We start from the raw sequence: 24,098 nt of genomic DNA on the forward strand, positions 1-24,098 counted from the left end.
TATTTATCTCTCACACTATCTCAAATATGCAAATATATATTATTTGAAAAAATATATGGTAAACATCAATAATTATGTCCTTTTTTGCTACACATTCTCCACCCTGGACAGTAGGTGGCAATATGCATGAAGAATGTGAATCGCCAAAAGCAAAAGAAGAAGAATGTGGAAGTGAAAGTGGAGATTTATAGTATAATAGGACTTAAATATGAATCTGTTTCTCACCCACACCTATCATATCTCTTTTGAAGACATGGATTTACCCACTGGAGTCATACAGATTAATTTTAAGTGGCCTTTATGTGCTTTTTGGACCTTCAAAGTTCTGGCCACCATTCCCTTGCACTGAAAGTACTTACACAGCTCAGATATTCTTCTAAAAATCTTTGTTTGAGTTCAGCAGAAGAATGAAAGTCATACACATCTGGGATGGCATGAGGGTGATTAAATGATGAGAGAATTTTCAGATTTGGGTGAACTATCCCTTTAAGTAAATTTTTTTAACATAAAGCAATGTTATTTAAAAATCATTTTACATTTCAGTGCTTTTAAATTTTCAGTGTATAATTTGTTATTCAGTAAAATGAGAGGATTGGTTAAGGGTCTGAATACTTCTGCAAGTCACACACATATATACTACATGCCTTTTTACAGAATAATTCATTCCTGAAAGCACACATCAAGACACAGACTGAGTGCAAAGAAAAGACAGATTGAGTATCCATTGAAAGAATGTCTTTTATTTCTTTCTTAATTCAGTTGTGAATGCTTGGGTCATTGTTTTTGTTTTTTTATCACAGTTTTCAACAGCTACAAGTTAATAGGGTTAAAGCTTTATTCAGCTTTTTGACATTTAACTCTAAAAAAATTCCAGGAGGCATCTGGGAAAAGGAAATCGGTGTCTAAGACATACTTAGTTCAACATCACATTTCTCAATAGTGCAGAAGGTCACACTGAAATCACTTTTCTTCCCATATAATGGACTCTGAAGCCATTATGCGAGAGGTTCTCCTCTCACGGTTCTGCTGAAGCCTTCGGAGGACAGGGGTGCTTCCACTCTCCCCCACCCAGGGCAAAGAGCTTCTGGCTGACACTGCGACGGGTGAATCTGTAAGTGGGGGAGGAAAGATTCACTCAAAGATTTCATGTAAGTGGATGTGTTATAGCTCACACAGACATTCATAACCAATCAATAAATGAGGAGGCAGGTTTTAAGTTCCTCTGAGAAGGATGAATTTCTTTTAACCTACTTGACCAATATACACGATATGGCCAAAAGTTTGTGGACACCATATGTGCGTGATGAACATTTGATTTCAAAACCTTAGAAATCAATTTCCCCCTTTGCTGTAATAACAGCTTCCACTCTTTTGGAAAGGCTTTCCACTATACTGTATGTAGTAACATGGCTGCAGGGATTTGCTCTCATTCAGACACAAGGCTATCAGTGAGGTCAGGAACTGATGTTGGTCGATGGGGCCTGATTTACAGTTGCTGTTCCAGTTCACCCCAAAAGTGATCATTGGGGTTCAGGTCTGGGCTTTGTGCAGGCCAGTCAATTTCTTCCACGCCAGACACAGAAAACCATTTCTTTATGGACCTCACTTTGTTCAAAGGGGCATTGTCATGCTGGAACAGAAAAGGGCTATCACCAAACAGTTGCCACATATTTGGAAGCACACAAAGCCCAAGCCATTACATAAAGAAACATTAAGATTTTTCTTTACTGGATTTAATGGAGTTACCAAATTCATTAATTAGAAGGGGGTGTCCACAAACTTTTGGCCATATAGTGTATCTGATACTGAAAAAAGCTGCCAATGTTTTTTTGTTTGTTTGTTTGTTTTTGTTTTGTTTTGTTTTTTTCCAGCAAGCTACTAACTAATTTTATTTTAAAAATCCAATTCCTAATTGATATCTTTGCCTTGTTTTACTGGTATACAGTATATATATATATATATATAAAATGTCTGTTCTGTTTCATTGGCGTATTTTCCCCCCCTTTTTTAAGCATAAACCTCCCTAAATTTGTTATTTCTAAATAAATATTATTTTATTTCATAGTTTATAAGGCAATACATTTCTAATTTATTTTTGTATTGATTAACAGCTGGGGTGTATACTAATTAAAAACTTATATAGAAAAATCTGAGAAAATTTATATATATATATATATTTTGTTTACAGTTTTGAAAATTATTTACATTTATGCATTTGGCAGACACTTTTATCCAAAGCAACTTACAGTGCCCTTATTACAGGGACAATCCCCCTGGAGCAACCTGGAGTTAAGTGCCTTGCTCAAGGACACAATGGTGGTGGCTGTGTGGATTGAACCAACAACCTTTTGCTTATCAGTTCAGTGCTTTAGTCCACTACGCAACCACCACTCCTCTGCAAATTATCTGCAAATAAATGGTAACCTTTGGGTTTTGATGGAGCTGGTGGAGTTCCTTTGTCATCCTCCATGGCTCTCCTTCTCTGGAGCACCATCTGAAGCTCTGCCTCCCCAACATTACGGCTGAACCGCTTTTTAGAGTCCACCCTCCGAGGGCCAGGCCTCCTTATGGACTCCTGAGGTGAACCAACCAGTGAGGTTAAAATAAAGTAATAAGCCACAAGAGGTCACTTTCTGGATTGCCCCCCTTTCTGGATTTCTGGATTTTTAAAACAATTATTACAATTATTATTATTACTATTATTATTATTGAAAATAGTTCTGCCAAGTAATATAGATAATTAGCCTAACTGAAGGTTGTTTATGGTAACCAAGAAATGTCACAACTTGCAGTGTTAATATGAATTCAATTGATGATGATGATGAGTGTTTATAACCTACATTCAGTCAGTTTTCACATGGTGGGAAATAACCTTTCACTCTAAATCTGCTATAGTGCTAAAGTGTAACTTGAAACCCATATTTTATTTTCAGGTCTAAAAACATATGAATAAACATAGCTGCAAACAGCAATTACGGGGCCAAGCACCTAAATGGACAACAAGCTTATCTGACCTATAGGAGCCATATGAACCACAGTGTGGCCATGACATACATTGTAAATGCACATTGCTTTTTAAGACTCCCCATTAAGGTTTAAACCTATAACTTTCCGACCTCAAGTCCAGTGCACAATTCACTGCACTATACGGCCATTAACAGTCACCAAATGGAAGAGACTCAGCTGAGAGTACAAAACGATTGCTGAGAAAATGTTATTGATGCAGCTAAGTTGTTTTGAAGTGAATCAGGAATGATGCAACAAAGTATGGTCTATGTTGTAGTAAGACCAATGTGAAGACTCAAACGTTAACAGAGGTATAATGAACCTTTGCTGGGTTCATCTTTGAATTAATACTCTAGAGCTTTAACCATTGTGCCACACAATCGACAAGTCTATATCACACTTAAGAGACACACCAAGCTGAGAGTCAGCACAGCCAAGCACAGCAGTCATGGCCGATATTCTATTTGTGTAACTTTTCAACAAACATGAAAATAAAAATTCTGTTCAGTAATTTCTGTGCATCTCAGTAATAGCCAGAGTGTTACTGTAAGGGGAACATTGCAATTACCATACATGAGTAATCAGAAGAAGCAAGATTTTTCTTGCACCAGTAAAGTACATTTTTTTAACTGGTGGTTGTGCTATGGAGTTTAGCCTGGAGACCCCAAGCTTGGTCAAGGGTTTATTTGTACCCACCCATATGTGTGTGCCAAATATCATCATTTTCCTATTTATGGTTTTTAGTGCTGCCTTAAACTCCCATTGGGGAGAAAGAGGAAGAAGCATAATAATACTTGTAAGCAGCAATGATCAGGGACAAGCCCTGTAACTATTCAGAAAGCACAATAAAAAGACCTCCAGTGCAACAAAAATTAAAATGTAAGACTTGCCTAGGTGGGAATCAAACCCCGAACCTTTAGATGTAGTCCACAACTTTACGCACTGCAGCACTCAATTTACACATCTCATCAATGGCAACGAGGCTTCCCGAGGTTAGAGTCAACATACAAAAGATTAGTTAAGTTATCTTATAAACTATTGGTGGTGCTGTTTCCAAACTGCTCAGGTGTCATCAGGATATGATGTTGACGACACATATCAATTTTCTTTTAAATCCAACAAAGCAATTAAAAGATACAACACTTATTAATTAAATTCAATATGACAGAGAGGCAAATTTGCAGATGTTGGAAAAAATGGTATCACTAAAAACCTCATGACCCGCAGAATCCATAGACACCATGCTCATGTTAAGGACAAACTGTTAAAAAGTTATGGAAAAAAATAAGCAATTTTGACCCATAGGTGACCCACATTTCTTGACCACATTTGTTGCGTTGCTGCCAAATTATGCATGTATCTTCAGATCATGGTCCTAATGAAGCATACTAAGTACTGTATTGTTTTGATATAACAAATAGTTGCCGTGATACTGCCTCACTTCCTGTTTTACACTGACCTTGTTAACTTTGCATTGACATAACTTCTAAACAGTAGCACATATTCAAATTCTGTTTGGTCAGTTCTCTGCGGCTCGATCTGGAGATTATTTTGAGACATTGTTTGGGTGAATCGGACTTAAGGCCCAGGTATACTTCGTTTTTGCACTTACCGGAATTGCGTCACACGCACTGTGCGCAGAACGATCCGCAACACGGACACCCAAAGTATACTTTGGCTTTAAGTCTGAAGGACATGAAAGTTTAAACTGTAAACAGCATAATCCAAGATGGTAGTCACTGCAATAGGCAGAGTTTTAATGTAGGGGGTCCATTTCTATCATCAGAAGGAGAGTATTCATGGGCAAAAATTATTTAGTTTCTAGGCCAAACGGTTCAAAAATATGCACAAAAGAAAAGTGAAATTTTGTACTGGTGGTGGCCTAGTGACCCCATTTTTTTCTGGGGGCTATTCATGCCCACCCCTATCAATGTGCCAAATTTCATCATTTTCCACAATAAAGTTCTATGGGCTGCCATAGAATCCCATTAGAGAGAAAGAAGAAGAAGAAGATGAAGAAAAGAAAACAGATACAATAGGTGCCACAGCACCTTTGGTGCTTCGCCCCTAATAACCATAGATGTACTGTATGGTGTTGACCTTGTTAAAAGATTTATTCTAAAAAACGGCCTGTCATTTACTGTGTGATGGATTGGAACTAATCTAGTTGTGTGAGAGATCTTGCTTTACCAGCATCCCTTGCAGTTCCAGCACAGCTGATTTCCGGTTCTCAGATTTCTTCTCCTGTAAAAATGTTAAAATAGTGCTTAACGCCTGAGTACTGACAGTGTTAAAAATGTTTTAATTATTTCTTTGCAGTTACTTTATGAACATATCATACACATGTTTAAGCAATGTATAGTATATACTGTAAACAGTTTGTGGAAATGTCCTGGATCACCAATCAGTTGCAAGAAAACCTGAAGGTCTGATAGACCATAATATTGTATAATTGTGAAGATACTATATAAAATTATGCTTTACCACTAACCTTCCAAGCATTTTCATCCTCAGGTCCAGCCTAAAATGAAACCAAATGTCAAATAGTTTCCACATTGCCACTGGCACGTTCATGTCCCTAATATTTAAAGGTGCGCTCAGTCAAATGTGTGTTTACTGTGTGTCTGCTGACACCTAGGGGTGCAGTATCAGGCAAAAACAATGTCTTGTAAAAATAATTAATAATAAATAATTAAGCCATAATTAATTTAATCTGCCATGATTAATTTTATTCAGTGAGTTAAAGCAATAAATTACAAAGGATTATTGAGATAAAGCGAGTAATATTTAGCTGGTCATATGATATTTAGCTGGCACTCATTACATGTGAATTTTAGAATCGTAGGATGGCTGGGGAACAGTCATTCATATCCATGAGGAGAGTGATACCTGATGGGGTGATTCAGTAAAATTCATCAGGAAAGCACTACCTGATTGGTCAGAGAAAATATAACCCAACCCTAACTCTTTCGCTAAATTTAAAGGTGCTGTTAGTGATTTTTTCCTGGAAAGGTATGCAAAAAAATTTGTTCTACTCCCTGAAAGATTTTAATGAAATAAGTGTCCTGAGATACCTCACCAGTCTCTGTGACAGCTGTAGACTTTGTTAACACCAAAAAAAAAAAAAAAAAAAAAAAAAACATTTCCACGCACCACAGGCATTGATACTTTTCACCAGTCAATCATTTTGCTTGTTCTCAAAGTGTTGCCATTGCAGCAAATTATTGAGGCTTACTGCAATTTTTAAGCCATGTTGCCTGTTGAGGGCATTATTTTGCTGCTGTTGTTTTAAACAACCGTTTCTGCAGGATGTGGGACTCAGTAAAGATCATTTGGTATCTTTAGAGTGGGGGGTTTTGGAAACAGGGGGTGTGGATAATTCAATGGCTCAGTCTCGTGGATGTAGAATGGCTGAAATCACTTACAGCACCTTTAAGCCTAACAAATCAGGTAGTGCTTTTCTCATTAATACAGATAAGTCTTCCCCGTCATCCTATGTTTCGAAAATCCGCACCCATATGAAAGAACAAACAGTTGTAACGTCATTTCAAACAAAATCTGACCAAAATTAAGGTGTTTTTGAGTTTGTTTTGATGGTTCATAACAGCTTGCCAGTGCACACTTTCAGGAAAACTTTGTACCAGCTGCTAAACACCTTATTACTGAAATCAAAGGAATCAAATCTACTCAAATACTCTAAGTGCCAATTCACTCTGTTGTTTGATATGCTGCTTCACTCTGGTTTCGTCTGCAGCCTAAAGTCATTACACATCTGCCCAAAGTAAGATATGCCTATTATCATTCTTTTGTCTAAATTCTGCGCATTAACACTCTTTTTACACTCATATTTGCAGTAGTATCAGTGTCATAAATTACAAAAACAGAGTGTAACCGGTGCATATTATGGCCGCATATAGCGTATTAGCGCTTTAGCGCCATGAATTCAGAATGTGAACATGACAAATTGCACATTATCTAGTGCATATATATTACTTTAAATCATCAAGTGGTTAAAACAGATTTTTTTACTGATCTTGTGTGAATTCTGCTCATAATAGGAGGCATGAAGTCATTGATAATACATTTTAATGTCACAGTATTTCAGATTTTACATTTAGTCTTGCACACCCTCATATTTAAACACTCCTCTAAATGCCTCCCCCAATGGTGTGGCCGGTGTTTGAATGTTCACAAACAGTATGCTCAGCTTTTTGGCTCTGAGTGAAGAACGAAGAAGCACTTTGCTGTGTGTATGACGGGCATTAAAGCAGCTGTTCCTCTAAGACTTACATGATTTAGAGTCTTCACCTCGAGTGAGTGTACATCATTTGAAACATAATTTTCAAAAATACTATTCTACTATTATTATTATTTCTTTAAAGGTTTAAAAGTTTAGTACCTATCAAAAAACTACAGTGCCCTTTTAAGTCATATCAATGTGTATTTGTTTGGGAATATCTCAAACAAATGTAGGTCTAAACTTACTTTGTCCATAATGTACTTTGAAGATACTATTTTATGTCTTTTGCATGTTACGATTACTGCCACACAGAGAGTGAAATAGGTCTTAGGATGGAGCCTTGATACACTCCTGTCCTCAACAACAGCAGGGAAACATTATTTTTTAAAAGGGAAAGTCTCACCTGTGGTGGTTTGATAATAGGTTTAAGAACGATGCCTTTCTTGATTCTCTCCATCATTTCATCCACAGCTCTGGACTTCATATCCTGAGTAATTTTAGGTTCTGTGAGTAACATCAAAACAGCATTCTTTAAATAAGTGCAGGACATAGATTGTTTGATTTAACTTTGTATCGGACTAAAATTACGCTTATTGCTTCCTCATGATGTCTTTATTAATGTTTAATTTTTCATCAGAGTGGACATTAGGTCTTTTACCCGCAGTTTCAGTGGTGTTGTCGCCACCTTTCTTTCTGTTCCTCAAGGCCTTCAATGGGCTAAATATACAAAAAGGCTTAAAAACCTTTGTAAAATGCACTGTGATTCTATATGAAATGTTTTTGTGTGTTTGAACATCTTGACATTGAAAGGTGTTAAAAAGGTGTTGTATTCTCACTCAGTGACAGTTGAAGATGGAGGAGGTGGTGGTGGTGGAGGAGGAGGAGGAGGGGGAGGAGATGGTAATGGTGGTGGCAGTGACGGTGCAGCATCTGAATTTTCACTCTCATCTTTGTGTTGGTTAGATTTGAGAGAAGGAAGTTTCTCCATCTCTCTCAGTCTGTCCTGGAGCTGCTTGACTTGTTGTAAAAAATTAATAAATTATAATATCATTTATCATTTAATTATAATGTCAATTATAAATAAAGCTGCAAGCAGCGATGATGGGCCCAAGCACAACTGGTCCATTTCCACCTGGTGGCTTTCAGAAAACAATGCAAAGTGGACACATGCATTTGGCATTTGACATTATTCTATTTGAAGCAATTTGAGTAAATATAACAGGACTATTTTAAAGTCTGTTGTAAGAGCCACACTTCCTGCTGCCAGGTGGTGGCGCAATGACCATGACCCAAATAGTCAAATCTATGTGATTAGCCCCCAAGACTAAACATACATCTCAATTTCGATCTACATGACACATTGCACACAGAAAATATGAGACACTTCCTGTTTCCCATTTTTTGCCATTAATTTAATGCCTCACCATGGCAACACCGTTCAGTATATCAAAATCTGCTCACAATTCAGCATCTTCAATGTCTTGGCATAATGTTTTCTAAATGTGGTGACAGTCTTGTGAATCACCTAGAAGGAGTATTTAAAAGTTCAGAGATACAATATTAAAAAAATCCAAAATGGCCAACTTCCTGTTGGGCAGACCTACTGACTATATTTATGAAAGTTGTCTGGCTTGATGAAAACTATATATGTACCTATTTTGGTGACTGTAGGTGAAAATCGGGGTGCTACAGAGGCCGTCTTACACACCCATTTTAAAGGGGGCACTACAGGCCCATGCATGAACATTTGCCAAGACCTAATGGCCAACGATGTGTGTGCAAAATTTCATGAAATTTTAAGCATGCCAAGTGCCTCAAAAACTCCCAAATATAGGAAGGAATAATAATTAATGTGTTGCCAAGGCAACAGTATTTAAGATATCAAATATCCCTTTAGAAATTTACATCAGCTGTGTCTTGAAAATATTCGAAAGAATTTTGAAGCAATTCATATAAACATAAGATGGCTATTTCAGAGTCTGTTAAAAGTGCCATACTTCCTGCTGCCAGTTGGTGGTGCTATGACCATGATCCATAATAGCCACATAAATGTGATAAGCCCCCATTACCAAACATACAGCTGAATTTTCATAAAAATCATACAATGCACACAGAAGATATAAGGAACTTCCTGTTTCACATTGTTAGCAATAAATGTATTGCTTCACCATGGCGACACCATTCACAATATCAAAAATCTGTTCTCAATTTAGCACCTAAAATTTCTTGGCATGATGTTGCACAAATTTGGTGCCAGTCACATGAATCCTCTAGGGGGAGTATTTAAAAGTTCAGAGCTTGTAATTTTCAGAAAATCCAAAAATGTCCGACTTCCTGTTGGGCAGAGCTAATGACTATAATTATGAAAGTTGTCTGGCTTGGTGAGAACTATATATGTACCAAGTTTGGTGACTGTAGGTAAAAATGGGGGTGCTACAGAGGCCTTCTTACACACCCATTTTAAAGGGGTGCTATAGAGCCCCCCCTCTGCAACTTTTGCCCAGCCCTAATGGACGACGACTCTGATTTGTGTGCACAATTTCATGAAATTTTAAGCATGCCAAGTGCCTCAAAAATGTCCAAATACAAGAAAAAAGGAATAATAATGCATTGCCATGGCAACAGTATTTAAGATATCAAATATTCCTTTACGATTTAGCATCAGCAGTGTCTTGACATTATTCTAAAGAATGTTGAAGCAATTCATGTAAACATAAGAGGGCTATTTCAAAGTATGTTAAAAGTGGCATACTTCCTGCTGCCAGTTGGCAAAGAACAATAGGGCCTCCGCACTTTCAGTGCTTGGGCCCTAATAAAATAAAAAATGTCATATTTCTTTTAGGGCTGCAAATCCATTTAAATTCGAATTAAGCTAATTGAATGAATTAAATGCAAAGCCAAATAATGAATCATATTAACTGCATATTTCATTTGCTGTGAAAAGCCCCCAAATAAATACAGCTCAAAATAAATAATACATAATAATTCAAATAATTATAAATATAATATGTATGGCCCATAATAAATATAATAATTTAGATAGTCAGATTGAAATATATTGATTTTTTTGAGGCAGATGAGTAATTGCGTTCTGTCTGCGTTATTTGTAACTAGAACTAGGTCAAATGGGACACCACTCAGAGTGGCACTCTTTTTTGACAAGGAAAGTGAAAACATAAGTGAGTCAAGACATTACAGCAATTAATATGAACACAAAGCGGACTGTAGCAAAACAACATAATCCCTCCTTTTAATCTCAGTATAACAGTCTATTTTTGCTGCGTTGTGACATAAATCATGGCATTTTATGTTTTTGATTAATATGTATGAATAAGCGTATTTATTAAGCATTTATTTAAGTTAAATTTCTCCCTATTTGGCAAGTATTGCATGAAATTCACCATTTCACCCTTTCAATGATTTATAATGCATTTATAAATGACTAATGAGTCATCAATTAACTCCTTTAAAAACCCTTTACAAAGGGAGCTTTAATGTAAAGTGTTACTATAATTTGTGATACATTTAATAAACATACTTTCCTCTTGAAGAGAAATAACGGATAGTTGTGAGTCTTTCAGCTGAGTCTTCATGTTGCTCTTCTCTTTCTCACTGATCTCCAGCTTTGTTCTTACCGCTGCCAGATCTGACAAAGTATTAAGATCCTCAGTCGCTGTCTGTGATTGTTTCATCTATATCGTGCCAAATTTGAAGAAAGATTCAATTAAAAAAATTTCAAATATTAATGCTTTACAATTGTTTTTATTTTATTTTTTATTTTTATTTTTTTTTTTCAATTGAAAATGAGTCCACAAGTCCTTAAAAACCCTGACCCACAAAAATACTTTATTTTTATTTGTTTCAGCTTTCAATTTAAAAGTTTAATTAAAGTTAAAGTTTGTAGGGACAGTAAAAAAAAAAAAAAAAAAGAAAAAAAAAAGAAAAACAGGGAATTGTTAAAAGAAGAGGGATCTGGAAACATTTTGAGTTGGATTCAAACTTGCTGGCCACACTAGCATCAGCATAACATATCAGAGTAAGGTCATGTTATCTTGGGTGGATATACAGACGTGCTTACCTGATTTTGGTAACAGAGTCGTATCTCTTCCAGAGCTTTGCTGATGTCAGTCACTTGATTTAGAGCTTGTTGTAGTTGTTTCTCAGTCTCTGTGTTCTGTACCAAGGCCATGCTCTGTCTCTGGGTTTCCTTCTGTTTCACTAGTATCTGTAGGATTTATCAATGTCACAACATTTGAGACCTAATTTACATAAATATATATGTCAAGCAAATGTAATTTTTCACCTTTCTGTATAATACTTTATATACGGTAATTCTGGCAAATGTTGAGTTAGAGTGATGTAAAAATTGCATGAAATCTGACCTGACTGTTCATACAGAAGTCACATGGCAAAAAATCATCTATGTATTATTACAATACATAAAAGTGACCCAGATCGGAATTGAAAATATCAGCTCCATTGTGATAGTTGAGATCTGGGTCAATGACGAATAAGGTTGTCCGAAGTGATAAAAATTAGATATGTTTTAATAGAAATGTAATCTTTGTGTCCATGTTGAAAAACATTTATAGTATTTTCAAAAAATAAATAAATAAATAATAAAAAATGTTGATGAGTTTACAGGTTAGTGCATGAAACTGCTGTAACTGTGCAAACTGATCGATTAGAAATGGCAAAGTTTATTACGCAATTTGTATTTATTTAGCCTTTATTTTAGGTCTTTCATTCAAGCTGTCAAATTACAAAACAACATACTTGTAACTGAAAATACATTGTGTAGGCTACATGAAACATTCACAAAAACAATAGATCAACCAGTAATGGCTAGAGTAAATCTTTGTCCTTTGATAATGATATGGGTCGAATTTAATGGAAAAATAAGCGAGTTGCATTCCAAGGCACTCAATAATTTTGATGGTGAGAATTGCCGGTATGTGCGTACCTTTGTAGAAAATAATTATTACGAATTTTAGAACATGCCACGTTGTCTGCCAGACATGTCCAGCATGCGACCCCCTTTAATTTACCCTGCCGGTCTCACTTTACCAAAGTTGTGATGAGAAATATGTTTGAAAAGACAAAAAACTATTGTGCAACGTGCAGCCCTGTTTATATCTGAAAAATCGCAATATATATTGATAATCATTGGGAAAATCATCTGATTATCATTGTGTGAAAAAGGCATCGATCACAATCAAATATTACTATATATTTATACAGTATATATATATTTAAATGTTCCAAAATATTAATGCAATTTTTTTATTTTTTTATTATTTTAGCTCTTAATTAGATTTTTATTTATTTATTTTTACTCTCTCCAGGCAATTACCCCTCTTAGACATTTTTGCCCCAGAAAAAAAGATCAAACTGACTTTGAACTCATGTTTGAAATTGAAAACATGTTCACAGAGGTGTATTCAAGTAATGAAAATGTTTTTGTGAATAGCATTTTTTTATGTGTTTTTTGAATAACTTAATAGATCTGGACAAAAAAATGAGCATCACGACATTTACCCATCTTTTAAATGTAAAAGAAAACAGCAGATTTGTACCACATTCAGTTGCAGTGTGAATGTAGCCAATTTTACTTTGATTTAAAAAAAAATAATAATCTAACAAACCACCCATTGTGTCCCTGAAATTTTAGATAACAATAAGCTTATTCGTTGAAATGGAGAAACAGCGAACAGGAAAGGGAAGTGAAAGTTCATCATGTGTCGATCTGTTTGGACTTTCACTTCTCACCTCCATTCACTGCCCTTTCATTCGATCCCAAGAGCCGCGGCCCTAAACCACCAACCCAGACCCCTGCAGCGGCACAATTATAGGAAAAAGTGTATGTGCTTGACAAGTAAACGGGAGCATCTCTTTGTGCGATGACGGCCTGTATTTTCTCCCTTTCAAATTAGTCCATCATTAGACTCTCTGTGACTTGAAAAAACACTGAACAAGAAATGATGAATGTGTTTTCAAAACAGAGGGAAAACAGACAAATGAAAGGGGTGGCGATAAAGAATGTCATTCAAGCTGTGTGGTGTGTGGCTGTGCATTCAGAATGAGACTGCGTGGTGTGAATCATCGGGGGTCCCTTTCACAGGTGAAGGCCCCCTGTAGGGACCTCCATTATGTCTGCATCTGAAAATTGGGAACAATATACACAAAGGCAACAAAAGATATGGCAGATAGGAAGTGCCAAAAAAGGACAGGGGTTTAAAGAGCCATGCATTTTCAAATTGCCATCTTGATGGGTGCTAATTACTGCAGGAAGAGATGTGGGATGCAAAGATGGATGCCGCTTATACTGTATGCTGAGATGCTCAGTTAGAGTGAATGAATGCTAAACCTACTGGGGTTAATAGGGCCAGCTGGTCAACGTGTCTTTGTCTTGTTTCATGTTTGTTTCACCCATGCAGGTTTATAATCGCAAGTGTGACTTGAACCTTGAACAATCTTGACCAAAATGGAACGTACTACACCTCCTTCCATTTACTGTCTATTTATTAATTCAGATAGCCTTGAAACAGTACTGTACAGTAATGAGCAAACACAATCTGTTTTAACTAATTCCAAACAAATTATTGTATTGTTCTTGTACATACTGAAGACATCATTCAAACATTCATAGTATACGTTGGAAAAAGTATGTGAACCCCTAGGCTAATGACATCAACAAAAGCTAATTAGAGTCTGGCGTTGGCAAACCTGGTATCAAACGAGATTAGAGGTGTGGGTTAGAGCTACTTTGTCTTATAAAAAGCACTCAAACATTTTGAGTTTGCTATACACAAGAAGCATCTGCTGACGTGGGCCATGCCTCAAAGGGCACACCACAGAATGCTCAAAAAGGAAAAAAGAACCCTAGAGTGACAGCTAAAGACTTGAAGGAATCATTGGAACTAGTTCATGAGAACATGAATCTACTTTGCAGAAAACATTAAACAGGCCTGGTGTCCATGGCAGGACACCATGAAGGAAGCCGCTGCTTTCCAACAAAAACATTGCTGCATGCCTGAAGTTTGCCAGGGACTACCTTAACACTCCACAACGCTACTAAGGTTGGTTTGTTTGGGAAGAACATGCAGCACTACATTTGGCGTAAAAAGGGCACCACATATCAACATGAAAACACCATCCCAACGTTGAAGTGTAGAGGAGGGAGCATCATGATTTGGGGCTGCTTTGCTGCCTCGAGGCATGGACCGCTTGCCATCATTGAGGGAAAAATTAATTCCCAAGTTTATCAAGATATCCTACAGGACAATGTCAGGGTGGCTGTGTGCCAGCTGAAGATCAGTAGAAGTTGAGTGATGCAGCAGGACAATGACTCTAAACATCAAAGTTTGGAGTGGCCAAGTCAGAGCCCAGACCTTAACTCAATAGAGATGCTGTGGAATGACCTAAAGAGAGACGTTTACCAGACATCCTAAGAATATAGCTAAGCTGAAGCAGTTCTGTAAGAATGAATGGTACAAAATTTCTTCTGAACGTTGTGTAGGTCTAATCTGCAGCTACCTGAAATGCTTGGTTGAGGTTATTGCTGCCAAAGGAGGATCGCCTAGTTATTAAATTTAAGGGTTCACTTACTTTTTCCACTGCTCTGTGAATGTTTAATGGTATGTGTTCGACATGAAAGATTATAATTGTTTGTGTGTTGTTAGCTAATGCACTTTGTGTTTGTCTATACTTGTGACTTTGATGAAGATAAAATCACATCACATTGACCAATTAATGCAGATAACCAGCTAATTCCAAAGGTTCACATATTTTTCCTTGCCACTGTATATATATATAAACACGTGTTTTCATTATCTCCGCCCTTTTGAAATCATTCTTCCCTGATTCAGAGAGTACCTGGTGTGCAAACACTTCAGCATGTTGTCTGAGTCCTTGCTCCATTTCGAGCTTTTGAGACATCTCCGTAAACTCCTCTGTAACAAGCTGGGACACTACAGACACACACAGAAAACCACTGTGAATCTGTTATGTATATGCGCTCATCAGTACAGCAATACATCTGATCATCACTCACCTCTCTTTATTTTATTCACAGTTCTACTCTGCTTACTGAGCTTCCTCAGAAGGGCCTCCTTCTCCCCGACCTCCAGCACCAGCTTAGCAGAGTAACAGTTTAACATTTAACTTTTAATATGAAATTAAATTTTCAAACGCCTTTAAAAAATTTCAACCCATAAGTATGGCATGACAAAGACCTATTATTGACCAACATGATTGTTTTGTGCATGTCAAAATTAGGAACAAATGCTATGTCAGAATGCAGCATAATCTGTCAAATATATCAAATAAAGTGTCAAATATTTTACAATCATAATTCATTATTGCCATGCGAAAGACATGTAGGTTCAAATAACAATCTGGGACATAAAAAATTCTAATGTGTACATGTCTTGTGCATTTCTAAATATAACCTTATTACACAGCTTTCTGCAATGTTTGGTTCTGATTGGTCAATCGTGTCATTCTGTTGTCAAAAATGTTTGTGTAATAACCACTAAATTGTATAATTTACTGTTGTCCCAGGCAAGCGATTAACTGCAGAGCTGTGCTAGTTTCCATGCTCTTTCTTCTTACATAAAATAATTTTAAAACAATATTTCATATCCATTGCTTTTTTATCATTGTAACACTTTACATAACCTTTGTTAAGAGATTTTAAATGGGTTTATTAATAACTAATAATTCATTTACACATGCATTATAAATCATTAACATGTGGTTATAACAACAAGGGTGACTTTCATGCAATACTTGCCAAAAAGTGAAACATTTTACCTCGCATGTTATAAATGCTTAATAATACTTATTCAACATTAGAAACCTATGTACATAAAGTTCAGTATGGTTTAACGGTCCTCAGGCTTTATATATGATATATCCTGCGAATGAGCATAAAGACATGAAAAGCATTTTTGCAGAGGACTTTAGGTAACTAGGACTAGGTAAATTGGGACACCACTCAGAGTAGCACTATTCTTTTGACAACAACATGAAAGGTGACAACACAAGTTTGTCAAGACATTACATTTATTAATATAAACACAAAGCAGACTGTAGCAAAATTAAATCTCACCTTGTAATTTCCCTATAATAGTCAAATGTTTGCAGCATTGTGACATAAATCATTTTATGGTTTTGATTAATATAAGAACGGATAAGTGTATTTATTAAGCATTTATAACATGTACATTAAAATGCCAAATATGTGGCAAATAATGAATGTCACCCTTTTTATTTATGTTATATAACTGCATATCAATGATTTGTAATGCATTTGTAAATGACTTATTAATCATTAATGAACTCCTTTATAAACCCTTAACAAAGGGAACACTTTACACAAATGTTCCCTTTGTTAAGGGTTTATAAAGGAGCTATGCTTATTTTTTCAGTAGCCATGTAATAAGCACACCACATCAGGGTGCTGATCACATTGTCTTACTCTGTTTTGCGAAAACTACCAGTTGACTGTACATTGTCATGGGATGGTCTAAAATTTTGGGGTCACCGTAAATTTAGCAAAAATGTCCCAGATTACCCTTAATCTGCCTGAAATGTCCTGAGCACACTTTGCCATTATACCTTTTCCTTCAGATCTTCTTTCTCTTTCTTAAGGAGATCCACCTGTTCACAGAGTTGAATTTTCTCCCCAAGTAACTGGTCAACAGATGACTGTAGCTCTGCAATTACAAAACAGAATGGAGAAAGAAAATGAGCCAAAATATTATTGTCCATCCTCTGTCTATTCTTGGACAGGATTATGGGAACGTTCATTTTTAATTGTTTATGAAGTCTCACCTCTAATTTGATTCTGACTCATCAGAAGCGGATCTTCACCGCTGTCTTCCTCAGTACTTGTCTCAGGTCCAGGGTCAGCTTCAGGGTCCAGGTTCAGGACAGAGAGGTTTTCTGGAGTCTCAGGAATCAGGGGAAGCATGGCTTGGCTTTTCCTCTTTAATGTTTTGAAATCTTTTGTCACCTGTGGGTTCAAAGTTCACAAAGGTCCTTAGATAATCCTCATCCCATTTTCCCCCCTCACATTACATTATTGGCACCCAGGGTCAGCACTACAGGGCTGTTATATTTATATTTGACCAAACTGTTATATCTTTCAGGTGGGTTTTATTTTGCTTAAAGAGGTCATGTCATGAGGAACCAAAATTTCCTTGATATTTTGACATATAAGTGGTTTTTCTACTATAAAAACATACTGTTCATTTCAGAACTCAAAACTTTTCAAAGAATTTATTAAAACCAAGCTGCAAAATCACCTCATTCTCTACTTCCGTGACTTCCCTATATCATTTAGGGGCTCATTAATTCATGACCGCCTATACAGGCTACTTAAAATCATCCCACCCTTGGCCCCGCCCACTGGTGCTTTAGTTTGTAAACTTAGAGATAAGGACAAACAATTCCTAATGTAGCCTAACTATTCCTGAACACCAAAGGGGACCCATCTGGACTATTTTAAATCATTTTGGTGTTTAAACATGCACAGACAGACGTCTTTGACCGATTGATACATATTTCGGGCCGCTTTTAAAAGATGCGATGTCAAGTTACAACTCTGAAGAGAAGACATTCTCTATCATTAAGCTGCTGCCTCTTGCTGTTTTGAGCACAGATGCATCATGGATGCATTCTTTTGCCCATCTGTGCTATTTTTAATTGTTGGTGTATGAAAACATGTGCTGGATGGACTTCTTTGACTATTTAGATGCGTTTCCGACTGTGCATTTCAGTGCAGGATGATACTAGAAACTGGATGTGGATGTGTCTTCAGCGTATTTCAGCATGGATTGGATGTTTTTCGGCTCATATCAATGTGGATTGCTTGTGAACCTGTCATAAAATGATTCAAGCTTTGCAAAGGAACTGTTATTGAAGAATGGGGCAGTTAAAAACACTTGGACCTGATGCAAAACAGTAAGTAAACAGTTCCATTCATGAATATTTCAAATGTCATGACTGTTTGAGGTGCCAGTATTCTGTTAACACCGGTCGTGTCCATTGACGCGATGCAACGGCTTGAGGCAGTCTACACCGGGTGCGTTGACACAAACTTTCAAAACCGTTTATTTGTGTTGTTGGCAGTAGTAGCGCCAGCATGTGCAGCGCAAAATGAAACGGGAAATCTATTTACTGTTGGCGCAACACTGAAGTCAGGCCAAAACCAAGCGTTTCAGACAGAGCGCCAGAGAGAGGGTGGGAAATTATCATACTGTATATTACTAAATTATTTACATTACTTACATAGAAGATAATAAAACTTTAAAGAGCATTTCATGACCCCTTTGACATTCACAATATGCAAATATATTACTGTATACAAAAAATAAATCAGTAAATGAACTAAAACGAAACTTAAAAACAAAAAAATTTAACTAAATTAATACTGCTTCGAGCAGTAGTGTATCCTGGCATAGGCGATATAGACGAACACAGCAGCCAACTAAAGTTGCAACATTTACAGTACCAACTAAAGTGATAAAATTAACAGTTGTTTTGGTCAATTTAATGCTAATGTGTGTGACTCAGATACATATAATGTGAAAGTATGTATTTTATTTATTTTACTTTAACATGAGTAGCCCAGCCAAGTTTTAATTACTGCATAAAAAGCCAAAGGAGGCTGACAGCTATGCTCAGTAAACTGACCAACGTCATTTGCTTTCACCCAAAATGTGTCCAAAAAAGGCGAAATGAAATTTGTCTCCTTCCTCATTAATAACCAATAAATAATCTGAGGTAATCTTTCAAGCCAATAAGCGTTCAGTCACATTAGTGTGTCATCAAGCCTGGCTGAGTTTGAGGTGACAGGCGTGAAGAAAGTGACATTTAGCCAAATATCAATGAAATCCAGATTACTGAAGGATCTCAAAATTCCACATGAGGGATGTGAATAATCAAGAGAACAAACAGAAGGCTGTTCATGTGTGTGAAAATGAAAGTGTGCATACTTTCAGTGCAAAGGCCTCTGCGGTCTCCCTGCAGGAACGTTCGATCTGAAACTGCATCTCCAACACATCCAGTTCCTTGAGCAGTTGAGAAGAGGCTATATAGCAAGTTATACAAAGGAACATTGAGTCTTTAAAGGATCACATTTGAACAAAATTCAACATATTCCCTGACACTTCAAATTGTTTATGCTGCACAGAGTTATGTCAAGGTTTCATCCATAAACATCCTTCAGTAAGATATATTCAATGATAGTCGAGGTCTCAGATGACTAAATAATTATTTTTCTTTTTTTTTTTTTTTTAAATGTCTTTCTTATTGGAACTTATGTATGATAATTTGCAATTATGCATTTTTGTCTTTGGTGATATTTGAAGATTTTGCAGTACTACTAATGACTCACCCTTCTCCATTCTCGACAGCTTTTCATTTGCATCATCTCTCTCTTTCTCCAGAATCTCACACTGTATAACAGATTATACAATGATAAAAATATAGATTTAAAAATGAAGGACAAAGATTGGTAGCACTTCACATTAATGATAAAGGTACTCCACTAAAATAACTTAAAATTCTGCTCTAAATGTAATGTTTGCGATTAGATTGAATGCAATCATAACTGACAGAAATTATGCACTGCTTTTTTCAAACTATCTTTTTAATATACTTTTTATGCAGTATTATCATTCACAGTGGCAGGTTTACGATTTCTGAGGCCTCAAACAACCGACCAACCAGGGGCCCCATTTAGAAAATTTTGCTTAAAAAATGACATAAACTTTATTTTAAATCAGAATTTTAAATTCATCCTATCAGCCGTTGTAGCCAGGTACATTCAAAATGTTTAATGAAATAAAAATCTAGGTAAAGATAATTAATGCAAGTTTTTCACATTTTTCCACAATATAAAAAAATAAATATTTACCTACATATATTTTTACAAAACACTTTTTTTCTTCTTCTTTTTTAATGAACAGGGTGTCCAAAACCTACTACTTCACTCACTAACATCTTGGAATTCAGTTGTTATTTATTATTATTGTAATACTACAATTATTTACTGTTGTCTAGTTTGTCATTATAATATGATACAGCATTATTATTGTTACTTTGAGGAGTTTTGGTATAAAATAGTAATATATTTCTGTCTTATTTACTTTACTTTCACCTGGGGCTTATTCTGACCCTGAAGGTCTGTATATTTTTTCATAAATTACAAACTCGAACCCAAAGTCCTACTTGAAAAACTGACCTGAACCCGGCAGACCTCTAAAAGCGATGACAACAGTGTATTTGCGCATGTACCAAGAACAACATGTCACCCCTCAAGCGTTTTTTGCAGAGCTTTCCTACATTAGTTTCTAATGTTGGCGACTCATTAATAAATTCTTCATGTGTGTCCACTTTACATTAGATACATTAAATGGGTCACTATTTGTCAGGTATTATCTGAAAGTCACCGATTTTATGCATGTTGTTAAAACCTCATATCAATGATGTTGCCACGAGGCGCCCCTGCCCCATGTAGAATAAAAGAGCTTTTTTAAGGTAACTGATATGACTGAACTCTCAACCCTCACTCCTGAGGCATCAAATACTGCCGCTTGTGCAAAAGCCCAGCGCGTCTATAGGTGGACACCAAAAGCAGCCTTTGGCATCAGTTTCCGTCTGTGAAGAACAGACCCAAATTTAAGCTTTTATTCCACAACTGCAGTCCCTCTGCGCCCGCCATAACACATCCCACTCTCGACTCATTCTAACACATTCAAAAATTGCCGCATTGAGAAGGCATCAGTGATGTCAAACGCCATTGGCTCTCGCTTGTCTTGAACTTGAGCTCATTGTAATCGGTCACAAGACACGTGAGAGCCAATGGCGTTTGAAACATAAGGAAAAGCATACCCCAACATATCATGTCAGAATGACAAAACAGTGCCCCAATATATAATTTCAAGCTGATAAAAATCTGATGCCTTTTGTGTCAGTCTTTGACGCCAAATGTTTCTTATTGAAAGCAATGCACTTGCAAGAGGTGTCGGAAACTGACGCCAAAGGCTGCTTTTTGTGTCCACCTGCTGACGCGCTGGGCCCTTGCACAAGCGGCAGTATTTGATGCCTCAGGAGTGAGAACGGGTTGGAACTCTTCATCTCACTAGTTGTAATAATTTTATACATGTTTCAAAATAACTTTTAATTTCTTTAGAAGTAAAACTTTTTAAATGAGGAAAAAAAATTACTGAGTGAACCTTTAAAATACGAAATATGAGGGACTGTATTCCACTACAGTTATAATTTAAATCGTTGTTAATCAGAAAACAGTTACATTCAAAAAGTATTTGGATTACTGAAGAGATTACTTTGCATTTTAGTGTCATTTGTTCCATTTAATATTTAGTCTATTCAGTTAGAATACGTTTATCCATATACTGTATGTTACATTCATATGAGCAGACAGAGAAATAAGTTTGAAGTAAGTTTAGAGCAGCAGAAATAGAAATAAACTGTCTTTTGAACATTTAGCTTTATGCTAAGCTAAAAGACTATTTTTAGCCATTTTACTGGCACCTGTTACAAGGCACGTTCATATATTTTTTATCAAGTTTTAGAAGTAACCCTCCCAACCCTGTATATAATGCAATTGCAACTGACATATTAGTCATTAATGAACCCCTTTATAAACCCTTAACAAAGGGAACATTCATCTAACGTGTTAGCCAAAGATTCATCACTGAAATATGGATGAGAATTATTGGCATTGGCAATCATTGGTGTGTTCAAAACAGCATGCTGCCATATTGCAGTATGTATACTATGTGCAAGAAGCAATTTTCTGAGAATATCCAGATGACCTGCAACATTTACCAAATCAAGCAGTATACAACAGATCTGGATGTGAAATACAGTTTCAAACAATGCAATGCACTTGACACATTTATAGGTTCATAAAATCAGCTGCAGTTTATAAAATCTCCTTCTTGACTCATTATTTGATCGTACTGCCAAGAGTTGTTACACTTTCACACAAAATTGTGTTGAAAATGCAAAATAACCGTATTTATTTGCGAGATGATAACTGGAGACCACTCGTTGAAATAAGCAAGCAAAATAGTGAGGTACACCAATGTAGCACACTACTGTTTGAAATGTTAATTGATAAATATAGCATTTTTTTTTTTTTTTTAAGAGTACGCTGTATACAGTGTATAATGCAGGAAGCAACACACTAGTACTGAACACAGCATTGCATTTTTGCTGAAATGTCCAGTTACGTACCTGAATGTCCCTTTCATCTTCTGAGGTGCTCTCCTCCTCAGAATCTATTTCAACAAGAGTTAATTTTTTTGATTGTTTATCTGTATCACAAACAATGTTTACAGTGTGTGTGTGTGTGTATATATATATATATATATATATATATATATATATATATATACACACACACATATATACATATACTCAAACCAGCCCATCTGGCACCAACAATCATCCATGCGAATATCTAATCAGCCAATCGTGTGGCAGCAGTGCAGTGCATAAAATCATGCAAATGCAGGTCAGGAGCTTCAGTTTATGTTCACATCAACCATCAGAATGGGGAAAAATGTTATTTCAGTGATTTAGACCGTAGCATGATTGTTGGTGCCAGATGGGCTGGTCTGAGTATTTCTGTAACTGCTGATCTCCTGGGATTTTCATGCACAACAGTCTCTAGAATTTACTCTGAATGGTGCCAAAAACAAAAAACGTTCAGTGAGCAGCAGTTCTGTGGACGGAAATGCCTTGTTGATGAGAGAGGTCAACAGAGAATGGCCAGACTGGTTCAAACTGACAAAGTCTACGATAACTCAGAGAACCACTCTGTACAATTATTAGGCAGGTGGTTTTAATGTTGTGGCTGATCTGTGTATGTATATATATAAACACATTGATGATTTCAAGTGGATAGTGCATAGAGTGGATAGAAGCAGCCAACAAGTGTCCAGCATACATGGGATCTCCATCAATACTGTTTAAAAAGCATACCATGATGCACCTCATGAAGCTGTTTAAGAGATAGTTCAGATTTATTTAACTTTTTGGGTCACTACATAATTTCCACACTTCCATTTGTGTTACATTTTTCACAATTGTGCTATTTTTGTCCTTAATTATTTTGTAACAAAGAATGTGTAGTTGTTTCCAAACATTATCAGAAGCGCAATGTCACATTGCCATTTTTTGCAGTTTAGAAAATCAAGTCAATTTTCACAGAAAAATATAAAGTGATTGTATCCTACCTGAAATTCTGGCATCTGATCCAAGATTCCACATTATTTATATTTTTAGACTCAGTAAAAGCCAAGAAACTTTGTGCTTGTGTCTGATCATCTAAGGCCCTTTCTGTCACACAGTATGGAGAACTAAAAGTGAATTTATGTTACAGCTCTGGTTTAATGCTTCCCATTTTGTTACGTACATTGATAAAACATCCATTCTGGCTTGCCTTTTATGGCTAACTGAATCAACAATGGCTTTTTAGAAAGAAAATGATAAAATTAGATGTAAAATTTTCATCAGACCACCTCTGTGCAGCATTAAAAGTCGTGATATCAATGATCCCAAATGCTGTTCATATCATTCATGTCCATATGACAAACTTGGTAGGATGAGTTACAACCTGAAGTTTAATATTTAATGTTAAGAGTTTGTTCAAATCTGCCACCCTGATATAAGTAATAATAATAATAATGCCTGAGAAAACACCACATTGGAAGGAAAGTGATCATTTATCAAAAGAGATAGGCCTTTTTGAAAGCAGCAGTCCTTGTTCAGTGACTTTCGAACTCCATAAGATTGTGTGAATGAATGCAAT

The 24,098-nt window shown here is 36.3% G+C and overlaps 1 protein-coding gene across 1 annotated transcript; it reads right to left on the reverse strand.

Annotated features, from left to right (window-relative positions):
- Window positions 1-742: 742 nt before the first annotated feature.
- LOC127452977 (shootin-1-like) lies at window positions 743-23,635 on the reverse strand. Its single transcript, XM_051718924.1, has 17 exons — window positions 23,524-23,635; window positions 22,520-22,563; window positions 19,650-19,710; window positions 19,249-19,343; window positions 17,084-17,264; window positions 16,868-16,965; window positions 15,300-15,381; window positions 15,122-15,216; window positions 11,325-11,471; window positions 10,785-10,938; window positions 8,083-8,263; window positions 7,905-7,963; window positions 7,650-7,750; window positions 5,498-5,527; window positions 5,197-5,250; window positions 2,425-2,575; window positions 743-1,109 (listed from the first exon to the last, which is right to left on the reverse strand). The coding sequence occupies exons 1-17, from the start codon at window positions 23,555-23,557 to the stop codon at window positions 961-963; spliced, it is 1,716 nt and encodes a 571-aa protein (XP_051574884.1). The 5' UTR covers window positions 23,558-23,635; the 3' UTR covers window positions 743-960.
- Between the last annotated feature and the right edge of the window lie 463 nt (window positions 23,636-24,098).

Source organism: Myxocyprinus asiaticus, chromosome 2, assembly GCF_019703515.2.
Source record: "Myxocyprinus asiaticus isolate MX2 ecotype Aquarium Trade chromosome 2, UBuf_Myxa_2, whole genome shotgun sequence".
NCBI lineage: Eukaryota > Metazoa > Chordata > Actinopteri > Cypriniformes > Catostomidae > Myxocyprinus > Myxocyprinus asiaticus.